General features: G+C 41.3%; 1 protein-coding gene across 3 annotated transcripts in view; it reads right to left on the bottom strand.

The window, feature by feature from the left end:
• Positions 1-284: 284 nt before the first annotated feature.
• SLC44A1 (solute carrier family 44 member 1) overlaps positions 285-21606 on the bottom strand; it is a 101006-nt gene continuing 79684 nt past the window's right edge. Inside the window, exons 10-16 of one of the 3 annotated variants that reach the window (XM_034773113.1) lie at positions 21398-21563; positions 17801-17957; positions 17477-17560; positions 15132-15269; positions 13015-13251; positions 11143-11223; positions 285-8260 (exon numbers count right to left, since the gene is read on the bottom strand). In XM_034773113.1, coding sequence (XP_034629004.1) covers positions 8237-8260; positions 11143-11223; positions 13015-13251; positions 15132-15269; positions 17477-17560; positions 17801-17957; positions 21398-21563 — 887 coding nt within the window. In that variant the 3' untranslated portion in view covers positions 285-8236. Of the gene's footprint in view, positions 8261-9968; positions 11224-13014; positions 13252-15131; positions 15270-17476; positions 17561-17800; positions 17958-21397; positions 21564-21606 lie in introns of those variants that run through there. The other 2 variants (XM_034773112.1, XM_034773111.1) reach the window with 2 other exon arrangements.

Genomic DNA, 21606 nt, shown 5'->3' with positions numbered 1-21606 from the left:
TGTGTTATCTCAGACAGTGAGGGACTGGATAGACATCTGAATATATTTTTTTCCTGCCTATGTCAGGAAAAAAGGTGCGCGTATAAGAAACATGATGGCTAACACATTTTAATACCCAGGTGGGGATAGGCCACATTGTAGTTCTAAGTCTTTATTCCATATAACCTCAGGGGAAGTTTAATCCAGAGCCACCAATTCTGCCCACCAAGCCCAGTCCCACTCTACTACTCACCCATACTGCAAGGGAAACCATCTTGCCAGCCAACAGAGGAGACACGAAAAAGTCTTTTCTAGAAAACTTTATTCTGATACATAAAAAAATTCTATACATTTGTCAGACTAAAATACAGTTTGCATCAGTATTCTGCCACGGTCAGTTTACACAGAAAATCTAATATTAGATCAGAACTGTTCATTTCCCTTCCCTCCACCATTTACAATTTTCATTACAACACATTTCAGGTTCTCAGACAACAATAAACAGTGTCACGTTAACTAGTTTTATTCCAAAAGGAGGTGGCATTCTATTGGAAAGAAGCACACTTCTTAGTAAACGGACCAGCAAGATTCAACATTAATTGCTAATACATTCCATGGGTTTGATCCCCTTGTTAGAAGTATGCGTGATCTGGATGAAAAGCCTGCACCAGGATGAAGTAGTGGTAAAGACTGTAACAACGCCATCTGCAAGTACTTAAGCCATGTTTGGTCTGTAAAACCAGCATTTCCAAACAGATTTTGACTCCCCACTTTTTCGGTATCAAATATAGTAACTATCTGTGATACAATCCCAACAGTACAAAAATAATGCCAATCTGCTGGTAGACGGCTGCACCTTCCTTATTGCCTACTTGCTAAAAGACCATAAAAGAGGACCCAACACTTGCCAAACTCCGCAACGGTACATACGCTTTCTGAGCCACTAAGAAGGGTCTGTAGGCTATATTCTGACCTCTTTATGCCTATGAAACTCAGCTGTGAAGGGCTCCAGCCAACCTTTGTCAATGCCTATCTGGACTGCAGAAGTAAGTAAATTCTGTTTACGGTTTTGTTCCAAGGGCCAACCAGTTTGTTTAGGTAGCAGGGGAGGATTAAGGCAGGCCCCTTGCACTATGGGGGCGGGCACCAATGAGTTAGTGGACAGCAAGCGGCAGAGCACTCATCTGAGGGCTGCCATCTGCTGCCCGTGTAGGATTCCTAGACACACCCTGGGTCCCACTCCTATGTAAGGGAAGGTGGACACAGCCAGAGGCTGGACGCTGAGAGACCCCCGTTAGCCAGGGCGCACAGCACACACTACTCAGGCTTTGAGGAAGGAAACAAGGCGATCTTGGAGAGGAAGGAGGTAGCTAAGTTGTGGATCTGGGCCAGGTGTCGTTCTAATCCACTGCTGTTCTGGAGACATGTCCCCTCCCAGCTACCTACTTTCTACCATCACACTCTGCTCCTGGCTCACAGACATGCTTGTTTTAATCACAGTGAAGCCAGGGGGGTAACACCTGCAGCCTACATGTTGAGTGTGGGAGCGGACAGTGCTGTGGGCCAGATCCTCAGCTGCTGTAACTCAGTGAAATGCCAATGTCTTTAGAGCGAGATTTGCACCAGCTGTGGGTCTGGCCCTGTAAGAATGAGTGTTAGAAAACGTAAGGGCAGTACTACTTCGCAGAGTGCCTCCCCCTCCCCGCCTTATTCTCTCCCAGACCCCGCCTCGCCCCTAAAATTAAACATGTGCCTGCCATCTGTTTCCTTGTTAAAAATCAAAGTAATTACCTACAGCCCTGTTGAAGCAAGGTGTGTACCCTACTTTACTGTGGCCAAAGAGCTGTGCTTGGGTGTGCTAGAGACCCATCTTAGACCCTGAGCACGTCCGCAAGGCCCACCAGCCAGCCAATGATTCCCAATCTTTGTGGTGCAGGATGGGAACACCTTGTGACAGAACTGTGCTAGGGTGTATCTACGTTTTACCATCCATTCCCTCAGCTCATCTTTTCTAGGGCTTCCAGCTTGTAAAATAGATAAGGCATTTGAAGTCTAACTCATTGCCACGTTTGGGGCTGGGAAGGAATTGTTCCCCAGGTCAGACTGGCAGAGACCCCTTCCTCTGCACCATGGGGCACTTTTGTTTGAACTACAGTAAATGGTAGAGTCTCGATAACGTGAAGTCTTTAAATCGATATTTGAGGACTTCAGTAACTCAGCCAGAGCCTTGGTCTAATGAGTCTATTACAAAGAGAACTTCCTTCAAAATGGCAGGAAGGAAACAAGACTTCTTGTAAACCAAGCACTACTCAGATTTGCTTTACAATGTACCACTAACCAGGAGAGAGCATATGGGGCTGGGGGTATACAGGTCTCTTCCCCTATCTGTCTAAGGAGGTGGAGTAAGAGCCTACTTCTGCTCACACTACATTTAAGGGTGAAACTCCCATTGACTTCACTGGGAATGGGCTGCGCCTGTGAACTAGGAGCTGTTGACAAACATGAATAATCCTGAGGTGACGGGCACAGGATGACTACCTGGCTCCTAGCGAACAAAGTGTGAACTGTAGCTCAGCTTTCCCTCTCTTTTTGCACAGATGTTCCAGGGAAGGAGGGTTGGAGGGTTCTTTTTATTCTGCTCGTGTTAAGTTGCATTGCTTTGTTAGGAATATTACTCCACAGTGAAGAGACCTCACTGACTGCCTCTCTGGCCTTTTTCTGCTGTGTAGGTCCCCTAACTTACACCTGGGCTCTCACTCTCCTGGTAAAGGTCTACGCAATCCCAACATTCTAGTAAGTGAAGTATTTTTGCATTAAGAGCAAAGGAGGCTAATGGAGTGAGGTATGAAACTCCCTCTGACTTTCAACGGGAATTGCATTCCTAAACTCTTCTGAAAATCCCAGCAAAACACATTTGTACTTGTCCAGAGAAGCACTGTCCCATCTCGTGCAAGTTAATACCTGTAGAAATGCAGGCATTGCTGTTCTAGGGGTCAGTGATGCCTTTAACTGCTGCAGAGAAAACAACCTTAAGGTAGTTTTAAATTGTCTGCTGCTTGTAATTTAATCTACCTATGTCTTCCATCAAATAATTCAGAGGTCAAAGCATTCTTTGAATTTATTTAAAGCATTGCAGTTCAGTTTTCAAGACCGGTGGTGGTTCTGCTGTAAAACCTTGCAGCACTCTGAGTTCTTTGTTAAGGTATGTCCAACATCCTGCTTCATTTATTTGAACATCAATTGGAACCAATTTCAGCAGTAAGAAACAGGTTTTGACCCCATAGTACTCGGTAATTTGTGTTTTTAATAGAATTTCCACCAACTATTTTTATAGGATTTTGGCTGATTCCCTATGGAAATTCCAGACAACTATCTGTTCTAATTCCTCTGAAATATCCTGTAGAGAACAGGTATATTCAGAGCATTATAATTTGCATGTTTTCCCCTTTGGGGAGAAAAGTTGCCCCAAGGGTTTTAATTGTTTCATTCGTTAAAGAGAATGGTAGGTGGCTATATCTATTTAAAAAATAAATGGAGTCAAATAGCTTAATGGGACTAGAAAAGTATTTTTGTGATTTTAGAATGTCACTGAAAATCGTTTTGGCTTGGTTGCATTCTCTTGCTACGTTGAAGCTAAACTTTGCAGCACTGTGGTACACCAACGGTTCTCAGTGTTTTCCATAACACATCCCAGGCTACAAACAAAAGAGTTGAGACCCCAGCCCTCTCTAATCTATCCAGAAAGGAAAGCAGCTTGAGAACACAGTGGCTAGACAGCATATGAAACAGAGAAACGTACTAGTCTCTGCCCATAGGCAATATTAACAGCAAGTGTCAACAAAGACATTGTTTTAAAAAAAATACATTTAAAAGTGACTTAACCGAATGTCTTTGTTATCAGAGTGTGCACAATGTTTCAGACAAATCTGTTAGTTTTAGAGCTGGGTTTGGGACTATTAAATTGAAAAACTACAGGCTTTGTTCAGCCATAATGTAGCTCAGGACCTATTACTAACAAACACTTTATGAAACTGATGCTTAGATTTAGGAAAATAGTGACCATATAAGCCCAGGCCAAGACTTTCAAAACTGGGCACTTGAAGTTAGATACTCACTCTTAGATCTGGTCCACAGTACTTCTTAAATGACTATTACTCAATACAATGTGTAATATGCATGAAGACCAGAATGATCACTGTTTGGTGATTATATACTATACAAAAGTCTGCTATATGCATCTTACTCTGAATCTACAACATACATTCATAGAATACATTTTAACTGCTCAGAGCAAGCCATTAAAGTGCATGTCATGAGGGCACGTTAAAAAGAAACTCCAATCCTGGCAGATCAGTTGGTCGAACATTTGACTCAGCTGGGACTCTTGTCTCTACCATTCTACATTGGGAGAGCCACCAGCCAGTGTGCATCTCCGAAAAAGGGGGCATCTTGTTGCAAGGGAGTTGCTGCTTGTGGGGAAAGCCCTTTCAAAGGCAGCTATCGCCAGCAGAGGGAGTTATACAGAAGCTACTGGAGAAGCCCGAGATTGGCTGTGAGCCCATAACTGGATTTTCCAGGTTGAGTGAGCCCCACTTAGTGTGTGACCAAGAAGGGAGACACCGAACAACAAGACTCTCTCGAGCTACAGAGCCAAATGAAAGCTGTACATAAGACAGCCCTGCCAACGGGCACACTTGGGGTTGAATGCAACCCCAGGAATCAAACTAAGAACAGGGGCTGGGGATGCATCTTGAGTTGTTCGCATCACATGCTTAGAGCCGCGCGGAGATCTCACAGGTGGTGGTATGGCGACTGCAATGACTGCAACTGCTGTGAGGAAGAGGGGATGGTCTCAGGCAGGAGATAAGTGGTGGGGAAGCACCTTAAACCCCCCCATTTAGTCCAGGTGATCTCCTGAATCACTGCCTTGGGGAGGCGAGGATGCCCTTGGCACATGCTGAGGTCAGTGGGGCAAAGGGGGGCTGGTGCGCAGCTGCCCCTTTGCTGAAAGAGAAATATAGAAATGAGAGCTTTTCCACAGGTACGTGTGTTCTCCCTGTGGCCAGCACATTGTCCTTAAAGAACAGGGGGAGGCAAGAAGGGCCGGACACTGCTCGGCCTCCACCTGAAGTGTAGCAAACAGGTCTTCTGTGACCAAAGCTAGGAATATGTTGCATAACGTGCTACAATCCAAATGTGCGGTCATTCACCCAGGCTAGGATTTTAAATCCAAGCTGACCTGGCTGAATCTCTAATCCTTCTTGCTTAGGCAGAGGTTTTAAGCGTCAGGGGAGATGGCTTCCCCAACTTTATCCTTCTGAGCCACCCCCTCGCCAGTAAGCGTCGCCCAGTACAGGGGGGAATGGTAGCACTGACACTAGCTTTGATAACCAGATAGGAAGAAGTGTCTAAATCCTTTATCACTGGCAGTGTCCAGCATCTCAGCTACCAGGTGTAGATATTACTGCAGGAGAAATCACATTCCCACTACCCTCATTATCAGGACAGGCAACGAGCGTCTAAAACTTGCTCTGCAAGCAACTTTCTCTAGAGACTTGTTTTCCACCTCTCTCTCCACACACAAAGGAGGGACTAGGGAGGAAGAGGGCAGCTTGTAGGCTGCTGCAAAAGTAAGTTTCAAAGAGCATCCAAAACACTGAAGTGCCACTAGAAAGCCTGCCTGGGAAAGGAATGCTTTTGAACAGCCAGGGCATTTGGGATAGTTCAGTAAGGCATGACCCTACTTTGTAACTGAGAAGCTAAGCATGCTGGACATACGCTAAGGAATGGTACACTTGAATTAAGAACTTTATCATGATAGATAACTTGAAAATTACAGCTACCCATACAAAAGTATTGTCCATAACTACTTCTACACACTGTGATAAGAAAACCAATTTATTTGTAAAACAGGCCCTGTTATAAAAATGATGCACAGGCAAGTTATACAAAAATACAAACTCTGTTTCTGATTACAGTTCCAGTTGTAAGTTAACTGAAAAGCACCCCCTTCCCCCACAGCTTCCAGGGAGCAGAGAACCCAAAGTTGTGGAACTTGTCATGGCAGGAATATGATGTTAGGTCATCAAAGTGAGGAGAATCCAAGGCTTCCGTCAGAGCACGTCAAATGCTGTCTTCGGAAGCAGGGTGTAAGCTGCGGTTTCTGTGGAGTAGCTAGGGACATGACAATCCTTTTCTTAGCTTTGGAATCCAGCTCCTAGGTTCCTGCTGAGCCAGTATTGAACTCGCTGCCAAACCCCACCGATCTTGGCAAGTATTCTGAGTCTCCAAACTCCAGTGCACTTCTGGCCGTTGATGCCGCAGCCTCCTTCCGGGCACAAGAGAAGGCTGCCCTAACGCCTCCGAGACGTCCTGACAGATGCATGTAATTTACATTGAGAGACCTAACCACTGCTCCATTTAAAATCCCAGACTAAAGCCCTGATCCAGTTAATGCTTACACGGGTGTATAACTTGACTTACATGAGCAGTCCTGCTTCCTTGAATAACGCTACACAGTTGCATAAGTGTTTGCAGGATCAGAGCCTAAGCCAGTTTTTTGCCCTCGAACAGCTACAGTTTATTTATATTCATACTGTTTGGTCTGTGTTATGATAAGGGTAAATCCTTTTATTCATCCTGATTTTTATTGCAAGAAGTCTGAAAAAACTGAAGTATCAAATGACTTACAGAAACAAAACAGAAGTAGTTAGCTACCACTGGAACTGTTAAGAGCACTCATTAATTAAAAAACTACAGGATGCCTTTTCCCTTCGGCAGCAGTTTAAAGGTCTGATCCTTTGAAAGGAAGCACATAAGCAAACCCTGGTGGCATTAATCGTATGCTTCTCCACACATCCCTCTGTAATCCATTTGCAAAGCTTAGCTGAAGGGCTGCTCTCTTTCAAAAGATTTTCTTGTATGGAGTGAACAAACCATTGAGGCATTATTTATTCTTACAGAGCTTGTCTTTAGTGCAATAAGTTTAAAAATTCTGCTCTGAAATATTTACTTTACATTAACAAAAATAGTTTTCTTAAAAAATTGTAACAAAAAGGAGTATATCGCATGAACAGATCATGAGTTTTTAGCAAATACACTAAGCATTTACCATTACAATAAGCTGAACAATGGAGTATTAGCATTCATATCTGGTAAGCTTCAGGAATGAAAAGTTTTAAACACTCAAGAATTAAAATGAACAAGTTCTCTTATGGTTAGTGGAGAACTTTAGATACCATGGCAGTGTCATTTCCAAAGAAATGTTTATCTCCCCTCTCCGGTTTTACCCGCCGGTTACAGCACATACTAACATGAATGAGAAAACAGCCCAGGCTTGGCCATTTGCATTTACACTCCCCAAATCTCTCTGGAGTTAAATAAAAACAACTTCCAATCCTCTTTGTACAGTTTGTTTCTCTCCCCATGTCCAGCATCCTTATATCTAGTCATGAATGAACCATGAGGAGTATGGCTAAGGCTGAGTTTTAATGATCAGTTTGTTCAACTGCTCGTTTGGAGAATCCATACCCTTCAAAGGAGCCTTATGAAGTGCAAAGGAGGCTACTGAACTCAAAGGGAAAAATAAAGTAAAACGGAAAACAGTTGCATATAAAACTCATCCTTTCCCATTTTCTAGTTTCTCTTTCATAGAAATACAGGGGCTCCCACAACATCTAAATACCTGAGGAGTTGGTTATTTTGATATCTGAAATTTATAAACAAAACAATGTGCAACCCCACTAGGCCCCAATAGGGTTGGTGGGTAAAATGACTGACTACAAATGAGTTATAATTATGACTCTCATTGAAACCCTTTTAAAAGCCCCTAAAATTTTAATTGTTTTTTAAATCTGAAACATTTCCCCAGAAGTCACTGATGCATCTGAGTTTAAATATAAAATCCTAAATGAGCTGATTTAAAGGTAATTCTTGGTTACATTTCAATTTTGAGGGACACCTGATAAATCTGATACTCTAACCAATAGTCTTGATTTAATTTTTTTTTAAATAACTGATTCCTCCTCTAGATTGTATCTTAATCAGATAAGAATCTTAACATTTCCATGACCACAATGATTAAAAAAAGGAACAATGATAAAGTTGCTTGTAAAAGCCACCCGTATGAAAAGAGTACATGTTTCACAAAAATAATCATTAAAAAAAGTATTAAATCCCTGTTCCTTTTCTGATTTTGGCTGCTTATTTATATATAGTGTTTTGGAATGTCAATGGGTTCCATAATGGCTGGCTAGTTTCAAGATGAACTTGCTCCAGAGGCCTAGAAAACAAAGTCATACAGTACAGTCTTAGACACATGTCAATGGACAATTGAAGAAATTGATCCAAAAGGATCACTACAAATAGTAAAGTTTGAAAAGCCTTGTTCTTGAACCTAGACAGTCTCTTTAGAAATGACAACTCCTAAATGTTTCCACTCAGATTTTTAAGAAGTGTAATTCTAGGTAGCCATTTCATTTTCTGAACTAATCTTCCACACTTTTGAGAGAGATTCCCTCTACTTTATAAATGAGGGAACCGAGGCAAAGCAATGAAGGCCCAAACTCCCCAAAGTGGCCTTTAATTTTTGGGTACTCAACTTTAGGAAGAGAGGAAATGCTGGATCAGATCAGAACTATGGTCCATCTTGTCCAGTACCGTCTCTGATAATGGCCTTCAGAGAAAGGTGCAACAAACTTCACAGTAGGCAGATGTGGGATAATCTGCCCGCCCCCCACATGAAGCTTTTATCCTACTCTCTAATAGTTAGAGATGAGCTTCAACCCTGTGGCATGAGGTTTTAGATCCTTTCCGAAAGGTCAGCACTAACTACTAGAGCTCGGCATGTTCTTGTTATTCATATGAGGGTTCAATTCCTGCTTGTCTGGATTCCCTGCAGCTGAAATTAGGCACCCAAAATTTGGAAGCCACTTCAGAAAATATGGCCCGATGATTTGTGGAAAGCAACCAAGTTAGCATCAGAACTGGAAATACAATGTAGGAGTTCCTGCCTTCCTGTCCCAGGCTTGCACCATCTCTCTAGCAATCCTCTCTAAGGGACTAAAAGATAAATTTCAAAACCTGAGTGGCCTAAAGTTAGGTTCCTAAACAAGAGGCCTGACTTCCAAGGGTGCTGAGCAGGCCTAGCTCCCTCTGAAGGCTGTGGCAGTGTGGATGCTCAGCCTGTCTTCACAGGTACCCCAATACGGCTGAGGAACCGAGCTGAAGCTCCAAAGTGCTGGACCAACAGCTTTTAGCATCTTTCGCAGTGTGCACTAGCTATAAGGTGGATGTTCTTAGGACACTACTTGATGTAAAGCAGTACTCTGAATTGGGAGTGGAGTAAAAAACTTTAGGTTAGGACTTTCAAGGCTGCTTAGAGGATTTGGACATCTAATTCCCACTAATTTTAATGGGAGCTGTGAATACCCTTAGATAGATTTGAAAATCCCAGCAGTAGCTTCTAATGTTTGCTTAGTTGGAATTACTCCTTGAAGAAAATGGTAGATCATACATATGAAAACGTTCTTGTCCTATATTTAGATATACAACAGCACTTATGCTTTAACAAATACTTTAAGGTGGAGAAAGGCCAGTCATAGCTAAAATGTTGGCCTTCCAGAAGACTGTGCAAGGGAACGAAACCACACAGGTCACAATAAGTGAGCCAAACCACTGTCACTGGACTAAGTGTCTATACGCTGTGGAAGTTGTGCATGGGAATTACTCTGCACAATTCTAGAGACGACAACAGTAACGAGATCTTGGCACCCATAATAAAATAATAATAATATAATATATATGGAGATATACCTATCTCATAGAACTTTGAAAGGTCATCAAGTCCAGTCCCCCGCCTTCACTAATAGGACCAAATACTGTCCCTGACAGTTTGGTTTTTTTGTGTGTCCCAGATCCCTAAATGGCCCCCGCAAGGACTGAACTCACAACCCTGGGTTTAGCAGGCCAATGCTCAAACCACTGAGCTATTCCTCCCAATAATAATGAAAGACTATTTATAATTTAGGTTGATATGCTAGAACTGATTGTATACATAACTTAGCATAACACTCCTCACAGCTCCAGGGTTAATCAGAGAGCAGGAATTCAATCTTTCTAGATCAAAGTGCTGGCACAGCATGGCTTTATATATGCCATATTAAAAAGGAATTTTCTACTATAAGGAAATGTATTTGGATTTCATTACTTTTTATGATTTAAGAGAGTTACTACCTACTGTTGGAGGAATCAACATAAACCCCACTATACCCTATGGCACTGTTCTAGTGTCAGTATTAACAGACTCATCTCTACCTAGTTCAGTCATACCTGCCCATCTTTTATACACAGAAAGCCTGGCTCCCAGTTCTCCAAGTCCCAAGCTCACCTTGCAAGATGGATAACTCCATTATCTGTATTAGTTACAGATGTTCCTTATTACAGGATACTTAAACATGCAATGCCTTTCAAACAGGCACAGCGTAAGTGAAAACAGGTGGTGGTTAAGACTTCAGAAGCATAAGTGATGCATTGTCCCTGTATCTGACAATGTGAGATGGAAATAGAGAGCGCAAGAGACAGCAACATAAATAGTTAGCAATAAAAAACAAACAACTGGGAGAAATGTTATTTTAAGCAGGTTGAAAGGAATCACTGTATCCAATCCCTCGCCACAGTTTAACATAATTTGGTATGACCCTGAAGTGCATGGCCCCATTGTTTTAGGATACAGCTCACAAGTGTCCTTCAGGCTTTTATGCTGAATGCAAAATTAAGAATTTAGTTCACCAATGGAAAGAGGAGTAAGTTGGGCTATGATAGTAATTAATTACACTCCCTGCCCCACAGATCTTGTGTGTGTGCCACCTAGCATGTTGTGGGCACTGCTGCAATCCTGATCCTAATTCAACTGACTCTTCCACTGTAGTTCTATGTCACAAGATACAGTTCCTTTCAGCTTACTTTTACAGGAGATGGTCTCAGCTGTGACAAAAACTCTGCCATCCAGGTGATAGGCAAGCTCACAAACAGAAAAAGCAGAACATCTTGAGTGATACAAAGAACAAAAACTTCCCCTGAAGAAGTGCAGTCAGTAAAGACAGAGAGGGAGAGGAAGTAAAAGTGAAATTCTTGGAGGATGGCCACCTCCTCATCTGCACCTACCATTGGTTTTAGCTCTCTGCCTTCAGCTCCACCTCCCCTGCCAGCTTCTTTCATTGATTTTCTGCTGTTCTCCACAAATTCCTGCAAAATAAGTCAAGTGGCTTAATCTTTCTCCCACTGGTTGTATACTGAAGCATCCAGGGAATGTGCAAGCCTATGGCTCACATATAAAATTCCCTGACAATGTCACAAAAAGTAATCTGTTCTGCCCCAAGAAGTGAACACAAAAACAAGAGATACCGCCTCCCTCCGTCTCTTACCCCTTTGGCACTCAAAAGATCCTTACAGACAGTATTAACCACCCCCCCACCCATCCCTGGCATCCACATTCTGATGACTGGCACAAAATAAATACAGACCCCAGCCACTACAGTCTGTCCAGTGAAAACAGTATGTAGTGTTACAGCTCTGTCAAGCCGTTGTAATAGAAAAAAATATACAGGGATTTTGTTTTTACTTCTAGCAATGCCTTCTAGTTTTCCTTAATCCCTCAGAACACAACTTCTCAAAACTTTTCCACATCCAGGGTCTTGTCTTGTGAGATTTCCCCCCCGCCATGGATACGGCCTTTCCCATTTGTTATAACATCAAATGGAAGCAGCCAGGCATTAGACCCTGCTATTAAAGATATCAGCAGATATGCTATAGTTCTGTAGTATTTCAATACATCTTTCTATTGTAAAGGTGAAGGCATCAGGTAGGAAGTTCCATGCCATGTACTTTGATATCTACCGCATCCCTTTGTTGTTTACAATTCTGTGGACAATCTGAACATTGATTCTCTGCACACACGCACGCGCACACAGTGTGATCTTTCTAAATTTCTTGTGCTAGATTATATATCGTGATCTTACTAAATTACCTGTGCTACGTGAGTGTAAGGTATTTTCAATTATTATTCTACATTTGATATCAATGGGATCAGCTAGTATTACGTACTATACAACCTAAAGCACTACACAACAGAGGTTTAGGGTTAAAATCCTGACACACTTCCCAACAAGTATTCAGAAATCAGAATGTTAAGAATAATTGGATTTGAGTCTGTCTCTGGTTTATGCATGAGAATACATTTCATGTGAAGTGAGGAATGGACTTCATGGCTGCTATGCAGAGCAGGTAGAGAAACAGGAGCAAGGAAATTCTCTCTTAGCACTGAATTCAGTCTAATGTTGGCTTTAAGAGGATTTTTACTTCCCTGTTTCTAGTACATCAGATGTACGTGGGGGGATGAGGGGAAAACATCTAAATTAAGAAACTAAGACCACGTCTACACTACCACTTACGTCAGCAAAACGTATGTCACTCTGGGGTGTGAAAAAACCCACACACCTCAGCGACATATGTTTCACCGGCCTAAGTGGTCGGGTGCACAGCTTCTCCCGCCGACATAGCTATCGCCACTCATTGGGGTGGTTTAATTCTGTCGACGGGAAAGCTCTCTCCTGTTGGCGTAGGTCTGTGGTGTAGCCGTTCTGACAGTGGCGCAGCTGCATGGGTACAGCTGTGGCACTGTAGGTCTCCAGTGTAGACATAGTGTAACTGTAACATGGCCTACTTTGTCCCTGTCAAATGAGATGCCAATAGCAACTCGGGCTCAGACCCGTACTCAGGGAGGGACTGTAAGTGCTGCTATTTGAGGACTAGGAGAGACGCTGTCTGAGCAAAGGCTGGTCTGCCGGTCTGGGTAAGAAACCCCAACCTGGGCACTACTGACGTTAGTCATACTGTCCTCTAGACCCAAGAGAAAGGTCTTTAAAAAAGGCTGACCCTGGGATTTTTGTGCTGAATGGCATCAGAAGCTTGCACTAAATTCTCTATCAACAGTAGAGTTCCTTTGACTCAAGGGAGAGGGGAGGAAAACTAACTTACCATGAGAATTTTATCCATGTAGAATTCTCTACCAGGGCTTCCATCGTTGTATTTTGTATCAATGGCAAAACATAAGAAGAGGACATCCACGACCATTTCATAAATTGACAGGAAGCAGTGAGCAACCAGGAAAGCAAAGAGGCAGACGATGATGAGAGGCAGCACCCACACTGTGTAATCCCTCTGGTAGTTCAGCAACATAACCCCCGCCAAGCCTGTGCTGCAAACGATCAGTACCTGAAGCAAAGAAAACAGAAAGACAAGAAGGATTGCAGAAGCCGTTGGATTATTTTTCATGTACGTGCGCACACACTTTAGTCTCACAGGTATAGGAGAACTGGATGCTACTATGTCACTGATTCCACCACAAGACACTAAATGCTTCTAAAACCCCACATACTGCTGGATCCAGCCAGAGCTGTTTTCAATGCTGGGCCTGCACAGAGAAGAATACCATCTCTTCAAAGCCCCAAAGCTAATCACATAAATAAATACAAACCTGCCACTCACCCATTGCTCCAGGAAAAAAAAAAAAAAAAAAGACAGAACCTTACTCTGTTGTGTTGTCGGTTTATTCAAATTATAAACTCCTCGGGTCAGGAATCAGTTCTAGGTCTGTACTTTGTACACAATATAAAAATTAATATAACCAGATCCACCTATTAATACATTAATATGCTTTATAATAATTTTGCTTGCAGACACACACTTAGTCAAAATATCCCTTCAGCTTGTTCCAGTCCCTCCTATTTGCAACAGGAAGGCTGCTAAGAATGACCTTGTGTACTAGGGCCCCACTGTAAACTAAGCATTATTTCTAACTCTGATTTTAACAGCGCAAGGCATTTCTACATATCTTTCAGGTAGTTTCCCAAAAATTAGCATGAGTGGCTCTAAGAAACGTCATACTAGGTGTCAATGTAGTTTTTATGAACAATACACCATGCCTCTGCATTTAAAAATCAAACACTGCAAAATAGGTCAGTTTCCACTGTATTATTCAGATATTGAATTAGGCTGAAAGAAGAGCTGGGTTGGCCAGGCAGCAGCATAGAGCTAACACTGTTGTTTGGTAGTTTGCGCCGCTTATTTAAGCATTACTGACACCCTTCTGTTCATCCAATGATGTGAAAGCCATTTTTTCATGGAGACATTTCCTGGAATGTTAGGCTACTCCAGAGAACTGCAGTGTTCACTTCAATACCCCCAAGGCACCTGTATCTTCATTATGTGCTCATTCCCATCACACACTGTATTGATTAGTTTATTTACTGGATTAGAAAACCACACTTAGAGTTCAGCCCACTGTAATCTGATTTATTACACGGAGAGACGTGTACAGAGGAGAGACAGTTCATTCCATGAAGGGCCCCAATGCTGACGGGTACTTGTGGGGCTACAGCTGATGCAGTGGGACTAGCATTTAGTAGGTTAGTAAATAAGAACACAAAAAGTCAGCCCAGGTGTAACAGTAACTTACTGGGTTCTGGTTTTTCCTAAAGAAATAGAAACCTGAGCTGCAACAACAGTGCTTAGTAATCTTTCTCCCCTGGAATATACTTGGTCCCAACTTTTTCCTCTTTACTCCCACTTGGGCAACTCCCAGCTGCCAATACAAGGTCCCGCTGCCTCCCACTCCACCCCTACTACGAGGGCTGGTCGAAAACATATGAACTTCTTTCTGAAGGAAAATTGAGGGTTTGATTAAACAAGTTGTTAGGGGAAGTATCTGCTTTCCTTACATTTTAGATTTTTCATTGGAAAACCAAAAACTCCTGGCCAGACTTTTTTTAGCTTTTCAGTTGCCAAAGGAACCAAAAGCCAGAATATTTTTGATGACAAGAAATTGGAATTTTCAGCTGAACCCCGGCAACGTGCACTTTCTGACCTGTCTCACTCACCACCATCCAGAGGTTCTTTTACACTCCCCTTTCCTGCTCAATTCCTTCTAAACCATGTTCCTGAGCAGATGCAGCAGGATGGGATGGGTTACAGCAGTAGGCAGTGGGAAAACAAGCGCTCAGAGGCACATTGTAGCCGGAGTGCAAGCACAGGGAAGGTTTCTGAGAGCAAGCAGACTTGTTCCAGGTCTGTAACAGTACACCCCTTCGGCATACCTTTCCCAGGAACAGCATGAAGTCTCCCACTGTGTTTATAGCAGCCACTCGCAGAGCATTCTCCACTAGAATGACAAAGGCATCCTTTGCTGAGGTGCAGAAGTTGGTGCTGTTGATAGCTGTGGCTGTATATGCATTCTGGGGGGAAGCAAAATGAAGCATTAGTCACAGAAACTCTGTCCCCTTTCCTTCAGTGTTCCCCACAGCTCATGTTCCCAATATCTACCTACCTACCAAGAAATCATCTGTTACGGCAACAAGACTTTCTCCTCCCATCCCCTTCCACAATAGAAAGCACAACGTCATGAGACACTTGATTTAATAAGAGATCTTTAAAGGTACAAATCTAATCAAGAAATAATGAGGACTCAGTAACATGACACTCACTTTCAAGACAATCAGCCCCATCCCAGAATTAGGGAGGAAAGGAACTGTGTAATGAAAAATCCCGTCCATGCTCACTGCTGATTTCATACACCAAAAAGGCAAGGGTTTGTGCTGGATCTTGAGACAGTCACTGCTCACCTTGAAGCTGCTAAACCAAGTCCCCCCAGCGGAGTGGTTGAATCAATAGACAGAGAACACTATCGGAGGGAATAACGATTTTTCCACCTGCCTTGCTTATTCTTGCCACATATATATCAGTTTCACACCAAAATGCTAATGGAAAAAGAATTTGGAATCTCTCTGCAGGAGTAGGAGGTGAGCAACGGCATTACTACCATGATAAGCAGCTGGACAAAAATCTCTCTCTCTCAGGACATACAATAATTTGAGGGTCATCTGTTTCAGAGAAGTTGCTTTCTAGATGTTGAAAAAGAAAGCATTTCTAGTTCTATCCAGCATCACTGAATACGTAAGTCAAGGGTAACAAAGACAATTTCCAATAATTACACACTTTACTAATGATCTTCATCAAGACAATTCAAAAACAAGGCCTGCTGACGGCAGGCCAGGACTGTGCCCAGGCTAGAACTTTATGGTATGCTGTAAGGTTTTGTCTGTTAGTTTCATCACCACTCTGAAAACCAAGCTTTGAATAAGGCAGCTTCCAAAAACATATCTTGTGGTTCTACAAGGAGTACAAGTTCTGTATGGCTTTAAATCTGACCCAATGGGAGAATGTGAACCCAGATATCTTTGTGAGCAAGCTCAATTGTGTAGGTTTATGAAATCAAAGATGGAGAAGCTCCATTACACAAAATGTTTGTCTCAAATTTGAGAAACAAATTGAACAATAGTAAAAGAGAGATCTATATTAACAGATTACAGCACAGCTCTCCCACAAGGAAACAGATATGACTAAACAACCCATCACAATTCACAGTCATTTCCCTTCTTTAGAGAATGTTACACAGAAGCTGGGAGGTATATTTCTCAGCTCAGGTCCATGTACCCTTGACAGCTCTGCTCAAACTAGCATGCTAAAAATAGCAGCGTGGCAGCCGAGGTGGCCCCTTGGGCTAGCCACCCGAGTACATACTTAGGATCTCAGACATGGTTAGACTCTGGCACTAGCCCAACCTGCCGTAACTACCCTGCTATTTTTAGCACACTAGTCAAGCAGAACTAGTGTGTATACATCTACCTGAGATGGGAATGCACCTCCCATCTGCTGTGTAGACATAGCCTTAAAAGAAGAGAGTGACTTAAAAGAAATAAAGACTTCAAGGTACAGAGAATCCTCCGGGGCACGGGGCACTTGCTGGAGGATTCTCTGTACCTTGAAGTCTTTAAACCACAATTTGAGGACTTCAATAGCTCAGACACAGGTTAGGGGTTTATTATAGGAGTGGGTGGGTGAGATTCTGTGGCCTGCATTGTGCAGGAGGTCAGACTAGATGATCATAATGGTCCCTTCTGACCTTTAAAGTCTATGATTCTAAATACATTTTCTCAAATATGTGATGCTTAAATATTAAAAAGGAGAAAAGCTCCACACTCTGTTACCATATATACACTTTCAAACTTAAATGTACCTGAGGAAAGTGGGTGCTGGGAGGGTTGTATTCAACCATTAAAATCTAATGCTATATTGCTTAGACACAATTAGTCATTTTTAAAAGAACAAAATGTCTTTTCCAGAAAGAAGCATTGGGACAATTTTTCACACAGGCGCTGTAAATGAGGACGAATGTAATGAGCCTCAGTGAGATCACAATGTACTTTAATTTCAGTAACGGGGACATGACTGAAGTACATAGGTTCAATCAAGTTCCAAAGTACAATTTAACATGTGTCAACTTAAGGAAAAAATTACCCCATCTTCTGGTTTCAGACTAGCCTTCCTCAATCACATAAGTTGTCAGCCTTCATATAAAAAGTCAAAATATATAAGATCTTACCTGATTTAAGTAAGTCAGGCACTTTTCTAGACACCAAAGGCAGCAGATACAAGCTTTCAGCATACAGCGAGCACAGGCATTTTCCTAGCATGGCAACGGGGGGGGGGGGGGAAAGAAACAGGTACATTAAAAAAAACCCAAAGGATAAAGAACATGGACGATCATTACATTCAAATGCATGGGCTATACTTTAAGGGCTGAATATTCTGAAATCAGCCCTTAAGTTTCATGAACACTCACACTCTTACTTTTTTGGTCAAAATTTAGGATCAAATTTCAAGCATTTGGAACCCAGTATTTTAATAAGCAGTAGGTTTCCCTTACTTTTCCTTTGAGTTGGGAATGAATATACATAAGGATCATTCGTGGAATCTTCACTAATGTGATAATGAAAGAACCTTTTGCCACTGTTCCTAGGTGGTAACAGACAAGACGATTTACTGATGCCAGAATAGGAGTAAATGGCAGATTCCTTTTCTCCCTGTGGAAAATCATCAGAGAAATAAAATAAAGCAGTATCATCAATATGGACTTTAGGTGAGAAAAACCAGCTACAGGCAAATTCTGACTGCGTTCACAGGTGAAAAGCAATTTGGTGGTCTCATTCTGGTCTTCAGTGGACATTGCCGATTCATTGAGAAGCAGGGTCCATAGCAGTATTAGCTCTAATGTAATAGCAGGAAAAGGATGAGTCTGTGAGGGGACACTTGCCTGCACTATAGTTACACCTAACCAATCAATTTTTTAAGCTCTACACTTCTATGAATGTCTAATTCAAACATTTTTAAGTCTTTCCCTCCTCTCCCCCAAATTTATTTTAGGATTTTCCCTATTTTATATATTGGAAAAAGCATATATACGTTCATTACACAAAAGCTGTTTTCAGACCATTTGCATTTCTGAATATACATATCCACACAGCCAGGGAATCAAGTATTAAGTATTAAAACAAAATACAGTGCTGTAACAAAGTATTTATAAGGATGTATTTATAAGGGGAAATAGGGATTTATTTATAAGAGCTGAATGCACAGTCTTCTGGTACAGCTATTAAGAAATGTATTCTTATCATTCGTATTTCTCTAAAGCAAACCATCACTATTTCCCTCTCTACGGAGGCTTCATTCAGCATTTAGTGAAAGAGCACTCAATAAGTATTAAAAAAATAAACTCAGTGATAAAAGTATCATAGGATTAATGTTATTGAACTGTCAGTGTTCCAATAATAAAATACCTCCCCTGAATTTAGGGAAACCTATTCTTAAGGGTGGTTTCACTTGAAAAATATAAAAAAGTGGCACCTTCTAATTCCACAGACCTGCTCCCTGCATGTACTGATTCATGCTGACTTCAGTGAGGAAAAAATGTTTTTACAACTTTTGGCTCCTATTAGCATTCTGAAGTCAGTTTTCAGTGAGCTAGATTCTATTTCTTCTTGCAAAAAACAGTTTCCCCAGTTCCAACCAGTTATACCTGTGCAAATGGAAGGCGGCAATTGGCTTGTACAAGTGTAACGGAGGGCCTAATCTGGCCAGAAGAACCTTATGGCTAGGCTTGGAAGCATTACATTTTTACCAGTAGATACTGATAAATGTCAATTTCACCACAAGCACACACATACACACATAATAGCAGAGTAAGAAAAATGCTGCTTGAGTTTGATTTAAGGATGTTTGCTTTGTATATTTTGACAAGAGGATGTTGACAACTCATGTTTATAAAAACTAACTTTCTGATTTTCATTGTCTACTATCGTTAAATAAGTCTGACCTTTCCCCTTCATTCCCCTCAACTGTGAAAATTTAAATAAATAAAGATGGAATGAAATGCTTGAAATGAACATTGATATTATCCATCAAAATAATAATAATAATAAAAAAAAACGAATTCTGCTGAGCCTACTTATGACTGGTAGCATTGCATGAAATGCAAAGAGCCCATCTTGGCTTTCAGAGCCCTAGGTGAGAGTGCAGGGCTAGCAGTTAAACAAAAATCTTCCTATATGGAAGATATGTACATTGATCTAGAAATCATTAACAACGTGGAACCCCAGTATACCATTTTCACAGTCACTTTTCAGACTAGAACCACACTTTAATATGCAAGAAAGCAAAGTACACCTCTACCCCGATATAGCGCTGTCCTTGGGAGCCAAAAAATCTTACCGTGTTATAGGTGAAACTGCGTTATATCGAACTTGCTTTGATCCGCCTGAGCGCCCTCCCCCCGGAGTGCTGCTTTACCGCGTTATATCCGAATTGGTGTTATATCGGGTCACGTTATATCGGGGTAGAGGTGTAGAAGAGGGAAATGGATATTTAATAACTCAAAGTTCCCATTAAGGGATGATGGATAGGGGGAGCAGGTAAGAGCAAATTCATTTACCTTCAGGTAAAATACAGTTAATAAACTCACAGATGTTGGAGATGCAAAAGATCTCTTAAATCATCTAGCCCAGCAACAGGCTGCAGCAAGACTATTCCTACCTACTGTGTATTTCCTAGTTATGTACAATTTTTGAAAACTGTACATTTGTAAAAACAGCACAGCAGGGATATCAATGAAAATAAATTACTGTAAGGTATCTTTCATATGAGAGAACATTTAAACCAAGGTCTTGCTCTGCTCTGCATGGACACTGATGACCCTATGGCAATTTTAATAAGGCATAAGGGCTTTGTCATGGGTTGATATTTTCCTTCCTTACTCCAACCACTCTTGCTGTGCATCACGGCTGATGCCCTCTGCTTCAGAAGTAGCTGCATTTTTCCAGAGGTGCTGTATTTCTACTGTTTGCAAACTACTATGAGACCATTTGGAATGGGAAGTGTAACTTAAATTATCAGATTGTTCAGCACAGAGATTTCTTTTTTTAAACAAATATATAGTGAACTATAAAATATCAGTTAGTTACATTTTGAGAAATTTCACTTTAGAAAGATATACTTTTAAAAAAAGAAGAGGCGAATAAGTTCAATAGCATCATTTCTTTCCTTAATCAAAAATGTTGCCAACAGTTGTATGTTAGCAAAAACACTCGATATCACTTCAGTGTTGCTCATTCTCAAAAAATTATTGCAAGACTCGTGATAGAGTTTTTCTTAAAGCCTTATCTCCTAGCTCTGTTATTGAGAACCTCAGCTTGCATTTAAAAAAAATAAAAGTTTCTAGTCCTTATTGTGGTAGAAAAAAAGCTTAAAAACATGATCTCCATGCACTTAGAGACTTAAATTTTTTTTTAAAAAGCTCAGATTTATTTATTTTTAATTCTCATTATTTTTTAACACTGCAATACTATCAATTAGGAGTTATCCTAAGGATATGTGATGCATCCCTCCCTTGTACTTGAGATACACGTGCATTAGCTGATATGAGTATAGCATGATTTGCAAATTAGGACTCGCGCACAGTGATGGTACATGGAGATTTAATACATATATTTTGCTTCACTTGAATATTAGTATATAATCTGAATTCATATGAAAATGATGGCTTCTAATGGGACTTTATGTAATCTTAGGAAACAGACAAACGAGTGGGTGAAAAGAATTAAAGGACTTTATTTTTCAGTTAAGTAATCCCAGTCAATTAGCGCTAATCATCTTTTAATTTAAATGGAGCTTATCAGCTTTATTACTGAAAAGAGATAAATGTCAAAGTGCTTTTTACTTTTTTTAAAAAATTAATCATCTAGGTCTTCATTGTGTATATGGGACTTAGGGGCAAACCAGACTCTGGTGCTTAACATCTTCAAATTGCACATAACCAGCTAAACACACTATTGATTTTAGAAGTTTGCTTTTGCTTTTCAGCTTCCAGGCAGAACACATCTGCTCATTTCACCACAAGCTCTGGCCCCAGTTATTTTTGATGATTCAGTTACTAGGTCTCTTAAGAAAAAGCTGTCTGAAAAGTTCTCACCTTGTGAAATAGTACGTCACAACAGCCCCGGCTACAGTCATCTGTTGACATGCTAGAATAAATTCACTGATCCAGATCAGCCCTACCATATGGTACCACCACATGTATCGTAGAGGGCCCAAAACCCGGAATTCCACAAACCCTTGTTCGTTTAGGACAGGGCTACCTAGGAACAAATCAGAGAAAGAAGGAATCGTTTGTAATTCAGC

Source organism: Trachemys scripta, chromosome 6 (genome assembly GCF_013100865.1).
Source record: "Trachemys scripta elegans isolate TJP31775 chromosome 6, CAS_Tse_1.0, whole genome shotgun sequence".
Lineage (NCBI taxonomy): Eukaryota > Metazoa > Chordata > Testudines > Emydidae > Trachemys > Trachemys scripta.
The sequence above is the reverse complement of the archived record's forward strand: the minus strand, read 5'-3'. Positions and strand labels throughout refer to the sequence as shown.